The sequence below is a fragment of the Ochotona curzoniae genome, unplaced genomic scaffold (assembly GCF_017591425.1).
Source record: "Ochotona curzoniae isolate NIBS_2020 unplaced genomic scaffold, NIBS_Ocur_1.0 scaffold_4505, whole genome shotgun sequence".
Taxonomy (NCBI): domain Eukaryota; kingdom Metazoa; phylum Chordata; class Mammalia; order Lagomorpha; family Ochotonidae; genus Ochotona; species Ochotona curzoniae.
The window spans coordinates 34,180,541-34,197,780 of NW_024467118.1; the positions used below are offsets into that span (position 1 = coordinate 34,180,541).

Below are 17,240 nucleotides of genomic sequence, written 5' to 3' on the forward strand. Positions count from 1 at the left end.
TAACCTAGAGCAGAGCTGATGAGACATCAACATTCCATGCATGAAACACTGAATCACTGTTCTTACCTGTTACAGAATTCGTAACGCTGCTGAAAATGAATAAAAATTTAAAAACCATTCAGAAAGACAACCAAGAAAAGAACCCCCCCCCCCATCCCACCGCTTGGCCTTGGTAGGAAGCCACGTGTCCGACAGTAGGTAACACTAAACTGCGTTGTTCCTAAAACTTCACCTGCTTCACACTTGACATTTGTCATTTATCTTGTTTCGCTCTGCGGGCATTAAGTTTCTCCTGTATTCAAAGTTCTGTGGAAGACCTTCAAACTAAGATGACTTAACCCTGTAACTTTTTCCAATTCTCTTATAGCTTTAATTTTATATTTAGACCCGAATCTATCTGCAGCTTAGTTTTTGCATGTTGTAAAACATTAATTCCTCCCACTTTTGTAGCCAATTAACCCGACAATATTGTCATTTAAAAGTTGTCAGTTCTTCCATGATTTGAAATAGCATGCTCTTATATGCCAACAAAAATGTAAATGTGTGCTTCAGCCTTGTCAGACAACTCTTAGTGTTTTTGAAAGTTTTGTCTATTTGAAAGATTTGACATTTTTGGGGGTGGGGGTGGGGGAGCTTATGCTTCATGGGCCCGGCACAATTGCCTAGTGGCAAAATCCTGTTGTGTGGTGTGTGCTGGGATCTCATGTGGGCACCTGTTCATGTCCCAGCTGCTCCACTTCCCCTCCAGCTCCCTGCTTGTGGCCTGGAAAGCAGCCGAGGATGGCCCAAAGCCTTGGGTCTAGGAAGAAGCTCCAGGCACCTGGCTTCAGACTGGAGCTTAGCTCTGGCCATTGTGGCCACTTGGGGAGTGAATTAGTGCAAGAAAGATCTTCCTCTGTCTTTCCTTCTCTCTGTAAATCTACCTTTCCAATAAAAATAAAATCTTTTAAATAAAAGATTATCCTTCATATGAACTAAAAATGACTGAAGTGACAAATGAATATTAAACTGCCATTCCAATGTTATTTGATAACTCTGTGCTTAAACATTTTTTCAAAGATTAGTTGGTCAAATCCTACTGCACATTCAGTTTTAAAGATTTACTCATTTATTTGAAAAGCAGAGTGACAGAGAGGGGGAGAAATATAGAGAGATGGGGATGGGGCAGGAAGAGATTTTTTTCTGGTACTTCACTCCCCAGAGGGCCCCAAGAGCTGGATTTGGGCCGGGACAAAGCCAGGAGCCAGATATGCTGTACTTGGGCCATTCTCTGCTGCTTTCCCAAAAACATTAGCAGGGGAAGACACAGCAGCTGGGACTCAAACAGGCACTCAGGTATGGAATGTGTGCCTTTTGGCAGCTGCACTCACTACAGCATGGCACTGGCTCGCTACTGCAGATACTTTTAAGCTTTCTGTGAGAGTGGTGTTGGTGCTGTGGCATAGGTGAATTAAGCTGCACCCTGAGGGGTCAGCATTCCATACCCAGATGAACCACTTCTGATCCAGCTCCCTGCTAATATGCCTAGGAGAGCAGTGCAAGTTGGCCTAAGAGCTTGGTCACCTGCCACCCACTGTGGGAGACCTGGAAGAAATTCCTGGCTTTAACTGGCCTAGTCCCAGCCAGTGTGGCCATTTGGGATGTGAACCAGTGAATGGAAGATTGCTCTGTTTCTCCACTTCCGTGTAACTTTCAAACTTAAAAAAGAAATATTTAACAGAAAAGAATTATCATAAATGTTCAATTAATAATTGAAGGGACACTTGACAGGTTTAGAATATTGCCACCACAGAGCACACTGTCACGCATATTTGTGTTCAACTTTCTTTTCAGTCATTTCTTCAAAAAGGCTTAAATGTCTCATCTTTTGTATTTTGGCATAATCCTTGGCTCATTTTCTAAAAACGAATCAGAAAATTTTCTGCTCTGGGCTTAAGACCTGTTCAAGTTTTAAATGAGAAAAGTTGGGTGCATTTATCCCTGTGGTTACCATGAAAACTGTTCCTTATTCTTTTGTCAGGATTTGTATTTCTATCTAATACCATTTGCCTTATGCTTGAAACTTTCTGTAACATTTCTGGAAGTCGGCCCCAGTGGTGAGTATTGACAGATTTTCTTCAAAGATTTACCTGTTTGAAAGGTAGAAACCCAACCACTCTGAGAGAGGCCACGAGAGCCTCCATCCACTGGTTCATTCCTAAATGCCCCCAACAGCCAGGGCTGGGCCAGGCTGATGACAGAAACCAGAAACTCAAGTACTCGGGCCATCGCTTACTGTCCCCAGGATACACGTTTGCAGGGATGTACAGTCACACACAACAGCTTATCTGCTGTCCTAGAGCGCTGGCCTTCTAGACATGTTCATTATATCTGCATGAAATAACCCTTTCATAAATACATAATGGCCTTACGGTAAAACAATTACTTGAGCCATTATCCACTGCCTTCCAGGACACATTAGCAGGAAACTGGATGGGATACGGAATAGCCAGAAAAAGTGATAGTTTAACATCCTGTGCTACAACACCAACCCAAGTTTTATCATTTTACTTTGTGTGTCATTAGTATGGATTTTTAATGGATTTGTTTTAAACATAGAACAAAAGAGGTGAGCATCATGGCACAAAAAATTAACCTTCAGCCTGTAGTGCTACCATCCCATATAGGTGCTGGTTCAGGTGACAGGTGCTCCATTTCGAATCCTAAAAATGGCCTGAGAAAGCAGCATAAGGGCCTGGTGCAATGGCTCATGGCTAAATCCCCACCTTGCAAGTACCAGGATCCCATGTGGATGCTGGCTTATGTCTTGGCTGTTTCTCACCCAGCTCCCTGCTTATGGCCTGGGAAAGCAGTTGAGGACAGCCCAAAGCCTTGGGACCCTGCACCCAGATGGGAGACTCGGAAGAAGCCCCTGCCTCATGGCTTTGGATCAGCTTAGCTCTGGCTCTGACATTTGGGGAGTGAATCAGTGGATAAAAGATGTTTGTCTTTCTTTAAATCTGACTTGCCTTTCTAATAAATAAATCTTAAAAATATAGAAGAGGGAGTAACACTGTTTTTTGTGCTACAATAGTTACTTAATCATAGCTCTTTAATTTTTTTTAAAAGATTTTATTTTTATTATTTTTTATTGGAAAGGTGGATATACAGAGAGGAGATACAGAGGAAGATCTTCCGTCTGATGATTCACTCCCCAAGTGAGCCGCAACGGTCGATACTATGCCGATCCGAAGCCAGGAGCCTCTCCCGGGTCTCCCACGCGGGTGCAGGGTCCCAAAGCTTTGGGCCGTCCTCAACTGCTTTCCCAGGCCACAGGCAGGGAGCTGGAAGGGAAGCAGGGCTGCTGGGATTAGAACCGGCGCCCATATGGGATCCTGGGCGTGCAAGGCGAGGACCTTAACCACTTGCGCCACTGCGCCGGGCCCAGCTCTTTAATTTTTGATAAAGCTTTGAGTTTGCAATGATTTCCTCATTTTCAACCTGAAGGATTCCTTCAGCACTATTTTGTGGGAAAGGTTGACTAGCATGCCCTCCATCCGTTTTTGTTTATCCAGGGATGTCTTAATTTCATTTCAAAATTTGAAGGATAATTTTGTTATAGATTGAATTCTTGGCTGATATTCTTCTCATCAGCACTTTAATGTGTGACCCTCTAGCATTTCTGGTGTGCAATCCGGTAGTGTCTTACTGAGGACTTTCTGTGTGGAATCACTTCTTTATTGCAGCTCTCCAGATTCTGTCCTGGGCTTCTCATAATTTGATCACAAGGTTTCAGTGTGTTGTGGGGGGAGGAGGTATTTGTTGTTTTCCAAAGTTTATTAAGCTATCATCGATGTATATTCATACCTTTTAGCAAAGCTGGGAGGTTTAGAAAACCATTGTGTCTTCAAATAGCTTCTGAAACTCCCAGTTGTACATGTGTTGGTGTGCTTGATGGTATCCCAACTTTCTGAGGGTTTTTCTGTTCGCTGCCAAGTACTGGATCATGTTACAGGGAAAGGGGGCCTCTGAACTAGAGAAAAACCATGGACTTGGGGGCAAATTCTCGGAGAATCCTACCTCTCTGAAGAAAAATAAAAGAAAATACAATTTATATCAGACCAAAAGTAAGAGGTGTTATATAGCACGTAAGATAAGGATATAGGGAATGGAAAAATACTAGTCACTACAACCTTTCCCACACGTAGACAGAAACAGAGGCTGCAACTACTGACCCTTCCCCTGCTCCTGATCAGAGGTTTGGGAACCCCACTAGTGACCCCTGTCTTGTTCATGAACAGGAGCAGGAGAGCTAATCCAATACAATCCCTACTAATGCATCTGTTGAGCGGTCCATACCTCAGATTAAGGTAGGGAGGGAGAAAAATCATGAGTCCAGTCCCACGTGGGGGTGCTTTTGCTGCTTCTTGTGACTTAGCTTTCACTCTGTAACTACTCCAGACTCTTCACTGAGCAACAAGCAGGTCAAAGGCCGCTGTCCTTCCCACAACCAGTAGGCAGCAATTCCAACTGACTAACCTTAAAGTTTGCAGACTGTTTATTCCTCCTGCGGAAATCCAGCTATTCACTCTCCCTTTAGCCACTTTACTTAATATACAATTTTAAAAAAATGTTATTTCTGTTTCTCTGTGTTAAGACTGTGATTCTAATTCTTTCAGCTCTGTGGGCATGCACAAATTGGTCTTTGCCTAAGAAGTCCAATACCTCACCCAATTACAAGTGATTTTCCTTTTTTGTTCCTAATTCTGCATCAGGCAAGACGGTGCAAACGGAATTAAAAAGAAGCTAAGATATTGTGAGGCATTCTCAGTCAATCATAATAAAATTACTGTGATACAGATCAGCTCCTGCTGTCAGTAGAAAGATAAAATGGGAGGGAAGCGGGTAGAGGTTCTGTGAGCCTCATATGGCTTCTAGTGTGGCACTCCAGCACATCTTTACTGCCATATCTACTACTTAAAGTACGACCTGGTCAGAGAAAAATCCAAGACATTATTAAGTAAACTGCTAGGCAACAAGTCTGAACTAGATTTGGGCTACTACACTTATTGTGTGATGAAGTAGAATGCTTTATTTTCCTAACTTTGCAGAAAAATTCACAGATTAAGGCAGTAATACATTTCAACTCCAAAAAGAAAGAAATAAAAACCAGTTTTCCTGGCAATGACTCATAGCTATAAGACTTGACAAGACATTTAATTTGTTAGTAATGAATTCCACCGAATATTTAAGGGATATTGAGGTCACTGTGTTAAATAGCATTACATTAGCAATGATGTTACAAGGTAAGTAAGTACAGATCAGTTTCTCCTGAACGTCGACGTAAAAAGACTGAACAAAATGAGGGGTCTGCAAAGATAGAGGGCGGGTGAGTGCTCTTCCATCCACTGGTTCACTCCCCAAATGTCTCCAACATCCAGAACTTTATCAGGTGGAAGCCACAAGGCCTGGCACCTCAGCCCAGTCTCCCACAGCAGCGGCAGGCTCAAGCCCTGGAGCCATCACCTGATACCTCCCAGAACATGAGGAAACTGGGTCCGAAGCAGAGCAGCCTGAACTCTCTGATGTGCAATGTAGGAGTCTGAAGTGGCAGCTTACCCTCCTGGGCCATCATGCCCATGTTAATAAATGAAATCTTCAAAATGCAGTGTTTCATGAATTTTTGAAGTTTCCACATCTAGCAAAACAATCTAGCAACAGTCCAGGAAAACAAGACTAGGCCAACATCTGAAAATCAGTACAACATCACAAATGCAATATAAAGAAAACACTACAATCATTTCAATATTTGCAAAGTGACAAAATCCAACATCCATTTATGGTTAAGAATTATCAGAAAAGAAAACCCTCAGTCTGGTAAGACTTCAACATTCTAGAAATCCTATATGGTAAAAGACTGAACGTTTCCTCCTAGTATCAATGACAAGGCCATGGTCGGCCTGCTCTCTTCCTCCTGTTCAACATCATACTGAGAATCTTCTAGGGCAGTAGTGCAAAAGAAAGCTGAATGTGTGGTCTATCAGTTTAAGATGCGGATTGGGATGACTGCATGCAGTACTGGAAGGCTTGTGCTGGAGTCTCAGCTCTGCTCTTGATCAGCTTCCGGGGAAGCTGCAGGATGGCTCCATCTGTTGGGTCCTTGTCCACGTGGCAGGCTTGGTTTTAACTTCCAGCTCCCCATGTCAGCTCCCTTGACCAGGACCACTGTGGACATGCGGACAGTGAACCAAAGAATGGAAACTTGCAAACACAAACACACACACACTCTCTCTCTGCCTCTCAAATGGAAACAGTAACAAACAAAAGGCACTGGAAGGGAATATGCCTACATAAAAACTTTGTGAAACTCAATGTACTAGCAATAAGTGTACATGGTCTGGATGCTAAAAATAAACAGCAATAACAGAACACATTGATACATAAATAAACAATAGGTTGTAATGAATGAACAGTTACTAAGCTGTCTACCCTTCCTGAATTGGTCTATACATTCAAGAACTGTCATAAAATTTAAGCATTTTTTTTAAGTCAACAAGTGGATTCTGAAATGTCTGTGTTAAGGCCAAAAACATTTAACACAGCAGAATTTTGGAAAATAATAAAATCGTGTTATCTCCATTACCAAATTTCAACACTTATGAAAAGTTATAGTAAAGACATTGTATTGGTGATAGCATAAATTCATATATACATAGTCAACAAAGATGTGGAAGATATTTGTATTTACTTTATACACTTCTTTATATATGTGGTATATACAAACCCAAATGGGTTACAGACCAAAATATAAACAAAAAACAAGTTATACATTTTTTAGACATGTCACCAAAATAATAATCCATAAAATATACTGATAGAGTGGACTTGGTGAAAATTAAGAATTTCTGCTTCTGAATGGATGTTGAGAGGCAGGTGTTCAGCTTAGTGGCCAAGTTGCTGCTAGCTGAGGTAGCAGCCCATTTTGGAATGCCTGGGATTTGAGTACTGGCTCTGCCTTTTGATTCTTGCTGATAAAGACAGTGACGTAGGTTTGGGTTCCAGGCACTCACACAGGAAAGTTGGGTTAGGTTTTTGGCTCTAGGCCTGGGTCTGGATTACCAGTTTTGAGTTTGTAACAGGGGACCAGCAGACAATAGCTCTTTCAGATGCTTAAAAAAAAAAAAAAAAAAAGTGAAAAGGCATTGCCTAAGTAACGGAAAAACACACTTTATATTAGGAAGAAATTAATGGGTAATTCTGTGTACATGTGATGGAATATGAAAGGGACATTTGACACCATGTGACTAATCTTAACTCTACATATCATTTAGTACACAATTAGATTTCTAGCAATGTATCATTTTATACCCCAAAATTAATAGGCTAAGTTTACTATTCTGATTATCTATAATTGCAAGCCTATGAGAAAATAAAATACTTAAGAATGTGAATGGCCATTGTTAGGTAGGCTCCTTCTCTTTGGATTGCTCTCCTGCAGAGATCCGATTTCAGCTCCCTTCTCCATCACACTCCTTACTAGAGTCAAGTTTTATTTGGGTGTGTATGAGTATGTCCAGGTTAGATTTTTTTCCCCCTTAATTTGACCATTAACAATGGAGTTCTTGCAGGTTGGAAGCAGAATTACCGTTTATACATTCTCAAAATTATCTCAAAGATGCTATTAGGGGAGGCAAGATGCCAAGCTTATCTTCCACCATGTAGCACCAACATTCCATATGGATGCCAGTATGAGTCTTGGCTGCTCCATTTCAATTCATCTCTGCTTATTACCTCTCAGGGTAATGGTGGATGGCCCAAGTCACTGGGACTCCTGAACCCATGTGGGAGAACCAGAAGCAGCTCCTGGCCCTCAGCTTCATATCAGATTAGCTCTGGCTATTGGGGCCATTTGGGAAATGCACCAGAAGACTGAAGACGTCTCTCTGTAAAATCTTTCAAATAAAAATTAAATCTTTTTGGGGAAAAAAAAAATGCTGTTAAACCCTAACCACTGCCCCCTAGTGGGAAAATCCTTAAGTAATTTGTGGCTATTCACATATTACTCAGCAGTACACGTGAACACAACATTATAAACAAAACCAGAAACAAATGCCAGCCTTTCACTGCACACCAGTTAGTTCATGTTTCCCAAATTTCTCCTTGTGGAAGAAACTGAGCTTTACATTGCCTTGTGTTTGACAGACACTGCTAAGGGACATTCTAGATGACCAATTTTTGTCTAGGTAGTTTATTAACTGATATATAATTTTGCAATATAATATAAAAACTGAATTAGCAAGATATATTCAGCATGTGAGGATACCCAAGATTTCTTGGATTCACTTGTCACAATAAAAGGGGATATGTTTCTAAAACCCTTTAAACTATGGCTGCACACACCAACACCTTCAATCATCTAGACATTATTAAGATACTTTCAATTAGTGGTGCTGTTATATTCACTCAGCTTATTATTCATCACCTAGCACAACCTGTCTTTTCGGTGACTAGCTTAGACTTTCGTTGGTTTTATTCATCCAGAAGCACATATTACCAACACCACTTGAATTTATGTGCAGTTAACATGCAGAAACATACTCACTAAAGCAGCAATGTTTTAACCAAATAGAATTTAAATCACTATTGCTTGGCTTTCCCAATTCTCTTTCCAAAAACAAACACAGTACTCTTACAAAATACTGTAACATACTCAAAGAACCTGTTTCGTTTCTTGTTTTCTTTTGGAGTAACTGAAAAAAAAAAAGTAATTGGAAAAGAAAAGTGCATGAATGCTTTCTTAATTATAAGAGACTGAGGACTTGCAATTCTGGTGGTGAGTTGCTACATAAGCAAGTTTCCATTATATAAATTACAGACTACTACTATTGCCCAGCCACTAAGTAAAGATCAAAGGAGATGAACAGAGAATGGAAGCTCTCTTCCCTGTCGCAACTCTTTATAAAAAAAATTTAAGAAAGGGACAGAATATGCACATATATATTAGTGACAAGAGAACAGGAAATACAAGCAACTTGACAAGACTAAGTTTATTCTAAGTATAATTTTTATTAATAAAAAGATTAACCATGACCATATAAAATGAGTGGCTGGGCTCATAGTTTGCTACACCAAAGAAATTTAAAAATGAATACTTAAGAATGTTACAATTTATAATAGCATTCCTTATAGAGGCATTTTAATCTTAAATATATGAAACTATCCCTTAGTGTGATGGATGAGTATCATCTTAGCTACAGATGAATCAAAAATGAATTTCCAAGAGATATTTGGTGGCGTTCCATCAAGGCATACAACCCAAGCTTAGGGAAACTACCTCCCAAAAAAATCGTCTGGAAAGGTGCTCATTCAGAAAATAGGGTATCACTACTTAATACTTCTGGAAGCGAAACAATACACTTTCAAGATAGGTATGAAGAATAAATAGCACAAATTACGAATATACCAACGATCCTGAAATAAACTGGAAAAAGTGCTGTTAAATTTTATAAGACATATAATTGGTGTTTAAATACAAATTCATTCAGACTTGCTAAGTCCAAAAGATACAGTAATTTTATTACACAAAATTCCTCCTATGTGCTAAAAACGTTAACTTCCAAGACATAATATTCTTATATAAGTGTAGAGGGAATTATGGTTAAATTGTTTAATCAATTTGCATCTGAACAATAGGCAGTGGACATAAATGAAGCAGTCCTCTAAAATTCAAGGCTGTAACATTATTGCTCAACCAAAATATACCACCACTCTCTAATAGAAATGCCTGCTCAATTCATCTCTTAAAAATAAAGTCCATTTCTTCTCCATTAAAGCTTTTTCAAGACTGACAAAGGTATATTGTACCTATTAAAAATAGGGGCATTCTTCATCTTTGGATAGAGTATTACCACTCAGGGAAAATGTAGTCATGCACAAATGACTAGCCTTTTATTTGAGGCAGCCGCTGGGAGTCCAGTGAGCATTTAGCACTGTACCTTTAAAGCGTCTTCTTTAATACAACTTTGGAAAATCAAAAATAGAAGAAAAATATCTATGGCAAGTTACAATTAAATCTGATTTGACAGCAATAAAAAGTTATTTAGTGCAGTGTCAACTTTATGTATTGAATCGTCTAATGTTAATTTTATGCTATAACACTGAATGACAAAAAAAAAGTTCTTAACTTGTTTAAAAAAAAACACTTCAGTCTGACTTAGAATTTTGTAAGGCAAAAATGAAATTTAGCACTGTAAAAAGTCATTTTAAGATAAAGTCCTACAAATTTGGAGCCCATTTATAATTCCATCAACAGATAAATTATGTATCTGATTCCCTCTTAACTACAGTAAAAAAATCTCTAGTAGTATTCAGATTATGAAATCCTTAATAATTCAATATATACTTAAAAATGTTCATACAGAACCAATACATCTCTTAATCCATGTTAAAGAACACTTGTTAAAAAAAATTAACAAAAAATAGTAATAAAACAATGGAAACCCATTTAATTTCACTACATCCAAGGGTATGTAACAAAATACTGACTTAAAGAGGTAGATTAAAAAAAAATAAAAAGAAAACCAGATTCTCCATTCTTTGTCACTTTTATTCAGTAGTAGTTTTTTTCCTTATTTTCAGTGCCAGACATGGCAAGGAGTGATTACAGCCAACTGTTATTAAAACATTTGTTCGCAACATATACCCCCTTTACCACTAACCCCAAACTGACTCATTTTGTGTGCTTTCATTCTTTTTGTAATATACCACCACCAAGACCAGGTGGGTGGGGCAAAGGTCAGAGAGATGACGGGGAGAGTCCAGGAGGTCAGAGAGGAGGAATGCTACAAGCCACAGTAAGAATGAGCTGTATTTAATTTAAAAAAGGGGAAGGAGGGGTGTACCCCACAATGATACAGTAATGAGGATACACAATTAAATCCCATAGCATGACTGAAGGCTTTCACTGTGTTTGACATCATCACAATGGAAGGCATAAAAAGTGGAGTAAATCAATGTTGATACAGTCCAATCTAGTCCATTAGGCAAGATGGTGCAAGAAGTCATTTAAATTAAAAGTGCCCTACCCTTACCTAAATGGCTAGCAGACATGGAGAACACCAAGTGATGAACCCACAGAGCTTTCTCCATGTAGCTATATAAAAATGTGTTGTCAAATGGCACACTGTCAAACACTGGAAAGGGGCACCACAATGGACCTCTCTCTTTTATAGGTACGAATGCTAGATTTCAACTATCTCAACTAAGCAGGAAGTGGGCTCCTCTCCTAGGAATGCCAACCCTAATTCACTTTGTCTTGAAATATATACAGATTGTTTGTAGTAGCTACAGCAATGATATTTTCCTTGGGGTGCCAGGCTGTATGAAGGATTTTCTTGTTGAAGTCTAGGCTGTCAACACTTATTTCATCTTTCTTTCGCTTGCCGCTCGCACAGACTTTCCGAGGCTTCAAAACTGTGCGAGGTTTATTGTTTTCCCGTGATGCTTCTAGAGTTATATCTCGTTTTGTATTCCTGTCAAACATTCTGAAGAAATTATTGTAAGATCCAGTCATGACAACACTGTAAAAGTAGACAAAACAATCAGTGAAACAAAGGAGTAAAAGGCTGTTTTTAGCAGGTCAATTAAACCTAGCCGAGACTAACTACCCCAGCTGATTTAATCAACAAGACTGTTGACACCAAGTCAGTGACTGGAATAAACAGGAGACATTTAAAAATATTTATTTGTTTTTATTGGAAAGGCAGATTTACAGACAGAAGGAGATGGAGAGAGGTTGGTGGGGCACGTGTTTTATTCCTACCGCCCTCGACTCCTGTGTCCTAGGGGAGGAGAGGGAGAGGGCCGCTCTTTGCTGTCGAACTACAGCAGCTTATGAAACTATGCTTCATTTTTATGTACTAGTATTTCAAGGCATCCCATCAGGAAAATGAAGTTAGGGCTTTTCAGGCATAGGTATTGTGGTATAGCACATTAAGCAATAACTTGGGATGGCCATACACCATACTCAATGTAAAGTCAGGTCTAGGCTCCCTCCTCTTTTAATTCAGCTCCTTGTAAACATGCCTGAGAAAGCAGCAGCAGATGGTGTAAGGGCCTAGGACCCTGCCACCCAAGTGAATCTAGGATAGAATTTTAGCGCCTACTTTCAGTCTAGCCCTTTTCTGGCTATTTGGGGCATTTGGGAAGTGAAAAGGTGGATGGGAAGATTTCTGCCTGCCTTTCAGGCAAATGAGTAAGCAAAAAAGCCCTCCTTTCCTCCAATGAAATTTTTTTATCTAAATGAGCAGTTAAAATTAAAAGCAATTACCTGTCAGATCCATTCCAACAACATTCAAATTTGTCAAATATGCAGTCATTTTCATACAGTGAACAAAGTTTACTTCTAAGATATTCATGCACCTGAGGAAAAAACACAAACAAGACATATATACACTTCTGTGTAACTTAATTAGAAAAGTGTTTTTAACAAGTTCTTATCTTTAAATAGTAGCAAAAAAAGGCACTATATGTATGTTATGAACAAAACTTTAAGTTTTAACGAAACATTAAGTTTCTATAAGCTTAGTAACACAAATGCACATTTCAAGGAGGCCACACATTTTTCTGCTGTACAAAAAACAAGGACAACTTCCATTCTTGGTATGACACTTGTAACTCTGAGGAAAATATTCAGAATGGGAGGGGGAAAAAAAAGACGAAATGGTACAGATACGAACCTCATAAAATAAAATTACAGCAACATTTGAATCATCACTATATCTTTTCAGTCCTTCACATACTGCTAGAAATATGAATGCCATGCTAACTTTTATGTTATTTTTTTCTGGATAGTTTAAGTGAGAACTGTTTCTTATTGCATACAGATGCTTTGCACAGCATGACCATACTGTTCTTGTAATAAAATATATGGTCACTGTGGGTAGGCACCACTTGAATATTTGATGGCACTGCTCAATACTTACCTGTTTTCTGAGTTATTACTTTATTTAGACACAAATGCTCAAAGAAAAAACTCCACAAGTACCTGATATGTTTCCACAGGCCTGTTTTCCATATTTAAGTCCCAAATTTTGACTGACAAATAGTCTCTAGTCATCATATATCGACCACTATGGCTGAATTTTACATCAGAAATAGAAGAGATGATTTCAGAAAAAAATGACCTGTTACTGGGGTCTTCTGGTTCTTCAAACACTAAAAACAAGCAAAAGAATAAAAAGGCAAGGTGTACAATATTCTGGCTTATACAAAATAATTCCCACAAAGTTTATTTGGAGTCACGTAGTCAATTTTTCCAGATACACTGGGGCTTGTAACTCTAGCTATCAGGTTGATTGGTGTATTCTACTTTGCAACAGTCTTCACTAACTTGACCCCTGTCATCACCAGAAAAAGCATGTTATTCCTACCTAGCCTCATCATGCCATAATTTTATGTTTTAGTGGCCAAATAAAAATTAATTAATTTGGTAAACAGGCATGCACCAATTTTCATACTTATGTAAAAACTGACTCAGTAGCATGAAAATACTGTGACCATTATAACTTTTTAAATTCAGTAGTTTTCAAACCTCATTTAAGCTAATGAAGCCTTTGAATATTCCTAGGAAGCTTAAAATACAAGAGAAAAAAGAATGAGGAGCGGAAGAATGAAAAGTAAGTTGAGAAGAGTTCTATTAAAAATATATTCTCAGAGACCAAAAGAAACACCCCGCAAGAGAACTTGACCACAGTCTTTCAGTGGAATACCATATGATGACCCAGGTAGAGGGAGGGAGTTTTAAAAGAGGACATGGGCATAAAAGTTTAAGATCTGTAAATGCAGAGGTTAGCTTCCTACTGACCGTCATTTTCAAGGAGATAAACTTACATTTAGAATGCCTATCACACAGCGCAGATGCCCTCATGTCACATAACCGAATAGTGCCTTTACTGCTGCTGTATACAAATGTGTTACAGCTATTTGGATGGAATTCTGCTGCTGTAATCACTTCTGTTAGCTCTTCCATATTGGCAGGCTTAATATCCACGATATCTGGATAGTGTTTTATTAAGGAATTTACACGTAGGAAAAAAAAAACAAATATAATCTTACATTTCTCACATTTAAAATCCACACACAGATTTAGACTCAAGTATCAGCCTGGAATTACATTCTACTTATAAGTTCCAGAGAGATTCAAAACTTTTACTGCTAAAATGTGATAAATCTTAAAGAAAAATATGGCAAATTTTAAGCCACCTAGGAATATGAAAGTCTAACCCAGAAGTCATAAATAAAAGATGATAAATAAATCATTTAAAGTATTAAGAGAATTCCAAACAAAACCCTAAGAGGGTGAAAAAGAGAAATGATGTAGTTACAAATGTAACAGTTAATTTACAATAAAAGATGCATATAATAATGCAAACATAAATACAGTAAGAAAAAAAACCAGGAAAAAGGAAATTCTGATTGCTCAACTACTACTTATCTGCAGATAAATAAAAAAATCTCACAGTAAAGGCAAACAAACAAACAAAACAAGTCCAAATTTCAAAAACACATTACTAGTAGTTAACATTTGTCAGGAAATATAAAATCATTTAAATGCATTTCTATAATCATACACATATATTATGCATATGTATCCCAAGTATACATATTTTCATGTCACATACTGATATATGGACAGAAAATTTCTACAGGGATAGCAAACAATAAAACTCAAAGAAATATTTCTATTGATTTTACACCATAATATTATCATGCCTTGTAAAAACTTATTTTCCTGGCCAATCCTCCATCTGCTGGTTCATTCCCTCAAATAGCTGCAACTGGTTGGAGCTGTGCTAGTCCCAAGACAGGATGCAGGAGCTTTTTTCAGATCACCCGTGTGGCTGTGGGATCAAAGAATGTGGATTGGCAAGAACTCAAACTGACACCTATACGGATGCTCTACAATGCCAAGCAATAGCCACCTAATTCATATTTTCATAAAAAAAAATTTGAACATTAAATTATAGATCCAGCTCCCTGGGAAAGCAGCAAAAGATGGTCCAAGTCCTTGGGCTCCTGTACCCATGTGAGAGAGCCTGAAGAAGTTCCAGTTTCCTGGCTTTGGACCAATCCAACTCTAGCCATCTGGGGAGTGAACCATCTGATGCAGGATTTCTCACTCTTGTCTTTCCTATCTGTAAATATGCCTTAACAAGTCAATGTGTAAAATGAGAATCAAGACCCTAGTAGATGGAAAAAACTTGCCGATCATTAAATTCATTAAAATTTCATAAATTCAAGTTTTATGCCAATACATTATATTTCTTGTCAATTTCAAATATTTTTCTTCTATATGCTATGAAAAAGGTAGCAGACATCAAATATATTAAGATACCATAAGCAGCAATCAAATGCACTGAAGAGACAAAAATAAACCCAACATGGGTACAACAAGCCTCAACAAAAAAACAGAAACCAAATGGATACTAAAACTCCTGTCTGTAATTTCCAGATGCCAAAGATTAATCCGCAAATCATCTGCAGATAAATAAGTTTCATAATCACTATTAATAGAAATTGAGTTGATGTGATATGTGTGAGCATTGGCAAATATTCTTCGTGGACTGGCCTCAACCATTAGATCCATGGGCCTAAAGACTGGTACCTGTCAATAAGATATAAGAAAACAAATTACAAAAGGCACATGCACATCAAGGTCAGAACACTTCATTGCTCTAATTTTTGAGAGGACGACACATTTCTGAGAGGACAATAAATGCTGTAAGATTACTTCTAAAGAACTGATGCTGACACTTTAAAGTGCTGAAATGAGAAGAAAATGAACAATTTGGGTACTTTAAACTTATTATTTTTTTGTTTAATTGCAAGAGTACAGAGAAAAATGAGACAAAGAAATCTTGTTTCTGTTGGCTCACTTTCCAAATACCAATAAGAGCCAGAGCTGGGTCAGTTCAAAATCAGGAAGCAGGAACTGCATCCGGGTCTCCCATATGGGTGGCAGGGACCCAAGTACTGAGTCATCACCTGCCTATCAGGATACATATTAGCAGGCAACTGGGGAGGAAATGGAGGTGGAACTTGATCCTATGCAATCCAATAAAGGATGTGGGCATCCCTCGTAACAGCTGAACCAGATATACCACACAATGGCAGCCCGTAATCCACCTTGTTTTGTTGGTAGCAATGCAATTAAAATTTGCAGTTCTTCTTGGTTCCAATCATGTGCTTTGAAGATGTGCAGTGCAAATAAACACGTATTAGTTTATACCAATAAAGGCCTAAAATGAAATTAACCCATTGTATCCAACTGTTGATATCTTAATTACAACTGTAAAATATGGACCATTTCTATTTTTTAAACTCCAAAAAGAATTAATCTCGAAAGTTTAATCTTCATTTTTTCACATATTTGTTACTCAATACCATATCACTTAATTCCATAATGTTGTAAATTGTTGTTGATGTTATGTTGTGGATTTTAATTGATTGGGATGATATTCTGCCAGCTCTGCCTTCAGACCAGAGATGGTCTCCCCAAGAAACCATTGAATTTATCTGGACAATAACATGCTGGACTCTATGCTTGCAATGAAAGAATCTTGACTGAATTTTAACTGTAATACTGCACCGAGGTGGAGGAATCTACCATGGGGGGAGGCTATGGGGAAGGGTTGGGGGAATCCCAGAGCCTATGAAACAGTGTCACATAATGCAATGTAATTTAAAAAAAAAAAAAAAAAAAAAAAACCTAATCTTGTAATAGTTAACATTTGCAACTGTGAGTGCAAGACCATGATCTAAGCTATATGGAGTGAATACAGATTACTATTCATCAGAAAATTGTTTTCCATACACTTACTCGTAGTGTAGTAACGGTAGTAGGATCTCTATACCTTCCATCTTCCTCTTTCAAATTATACCCTTCTGGTCTTTTGTCCCTTTCACTGATTTTCCATAACTTTATTGTTTTATCTGAGGAGAGAATAAAGAATTAATAATGCTAGAACGAAAAACACTTTAAAGCATTTTTAAAATGCCATTTTCATTATTTCCCTTAGATTTTTCCTTTTAAAAACTTGGTATTATCTAGTAAACAAAAGCAAATACACATAGAAATTACAAATTTACACATTTAATCTAAAGTTTCATGTGAGGTTCAAATCAAGTCACAGCTAGATCTCTAGCTATACACATAAATACATACAGTACATAGATGCTTCAAATAACAACAACAACAACAA

At 38.1% G+C, this 17,240-nt stretch overlaps 1 protein-coding gene across 3 annotated transcripts in view; it reads right to left on the reverse strand.

Annotated features, from left to right (window-relative positions):
• Positions 1–9,364: 9,364 nt before the first annotated feature.
• The window catches only part of PPP2R2A (protein phosphatase 2 regulatory subunit Balpha), a 71,757-nt gene continuing 63,881 nt past the window's right edge, over positions 9,365–17,240 (reverse strand). For all 3 annotated transcript variants that reach the window (XM_040966216.1, XM_040966218.1, XM_040966217.1), the window contains 6 exons: positions 16,859–16,971; positions 15,466–15,643; positions 13,870–14,034; positions 13,025–13,194; positions 12,308–12,399; positions 9,365–11,558 (listed from right to left, as the gene is read on the reverse strand). In XM_040966216.1, coding sequence (XP_040822150.1) covers positions 11,279–11,558; positions 12,308–12,399; positions 13,025–13,194; positions 13,870–14,034; positions 15,466–15,643; positions 16,859–16,971 — 998 coding nt within the window. In that variant the 3' untranslated portion in view covers positions 9,365–11,278. The remainder of the gene's footprint in view (positions 11,559–12,307; positions 12,400–13,024; positions 13,195–13,869; positions 14,035–15,465; positions 15,644–16,858; positions 16,972–17,240) is intronic.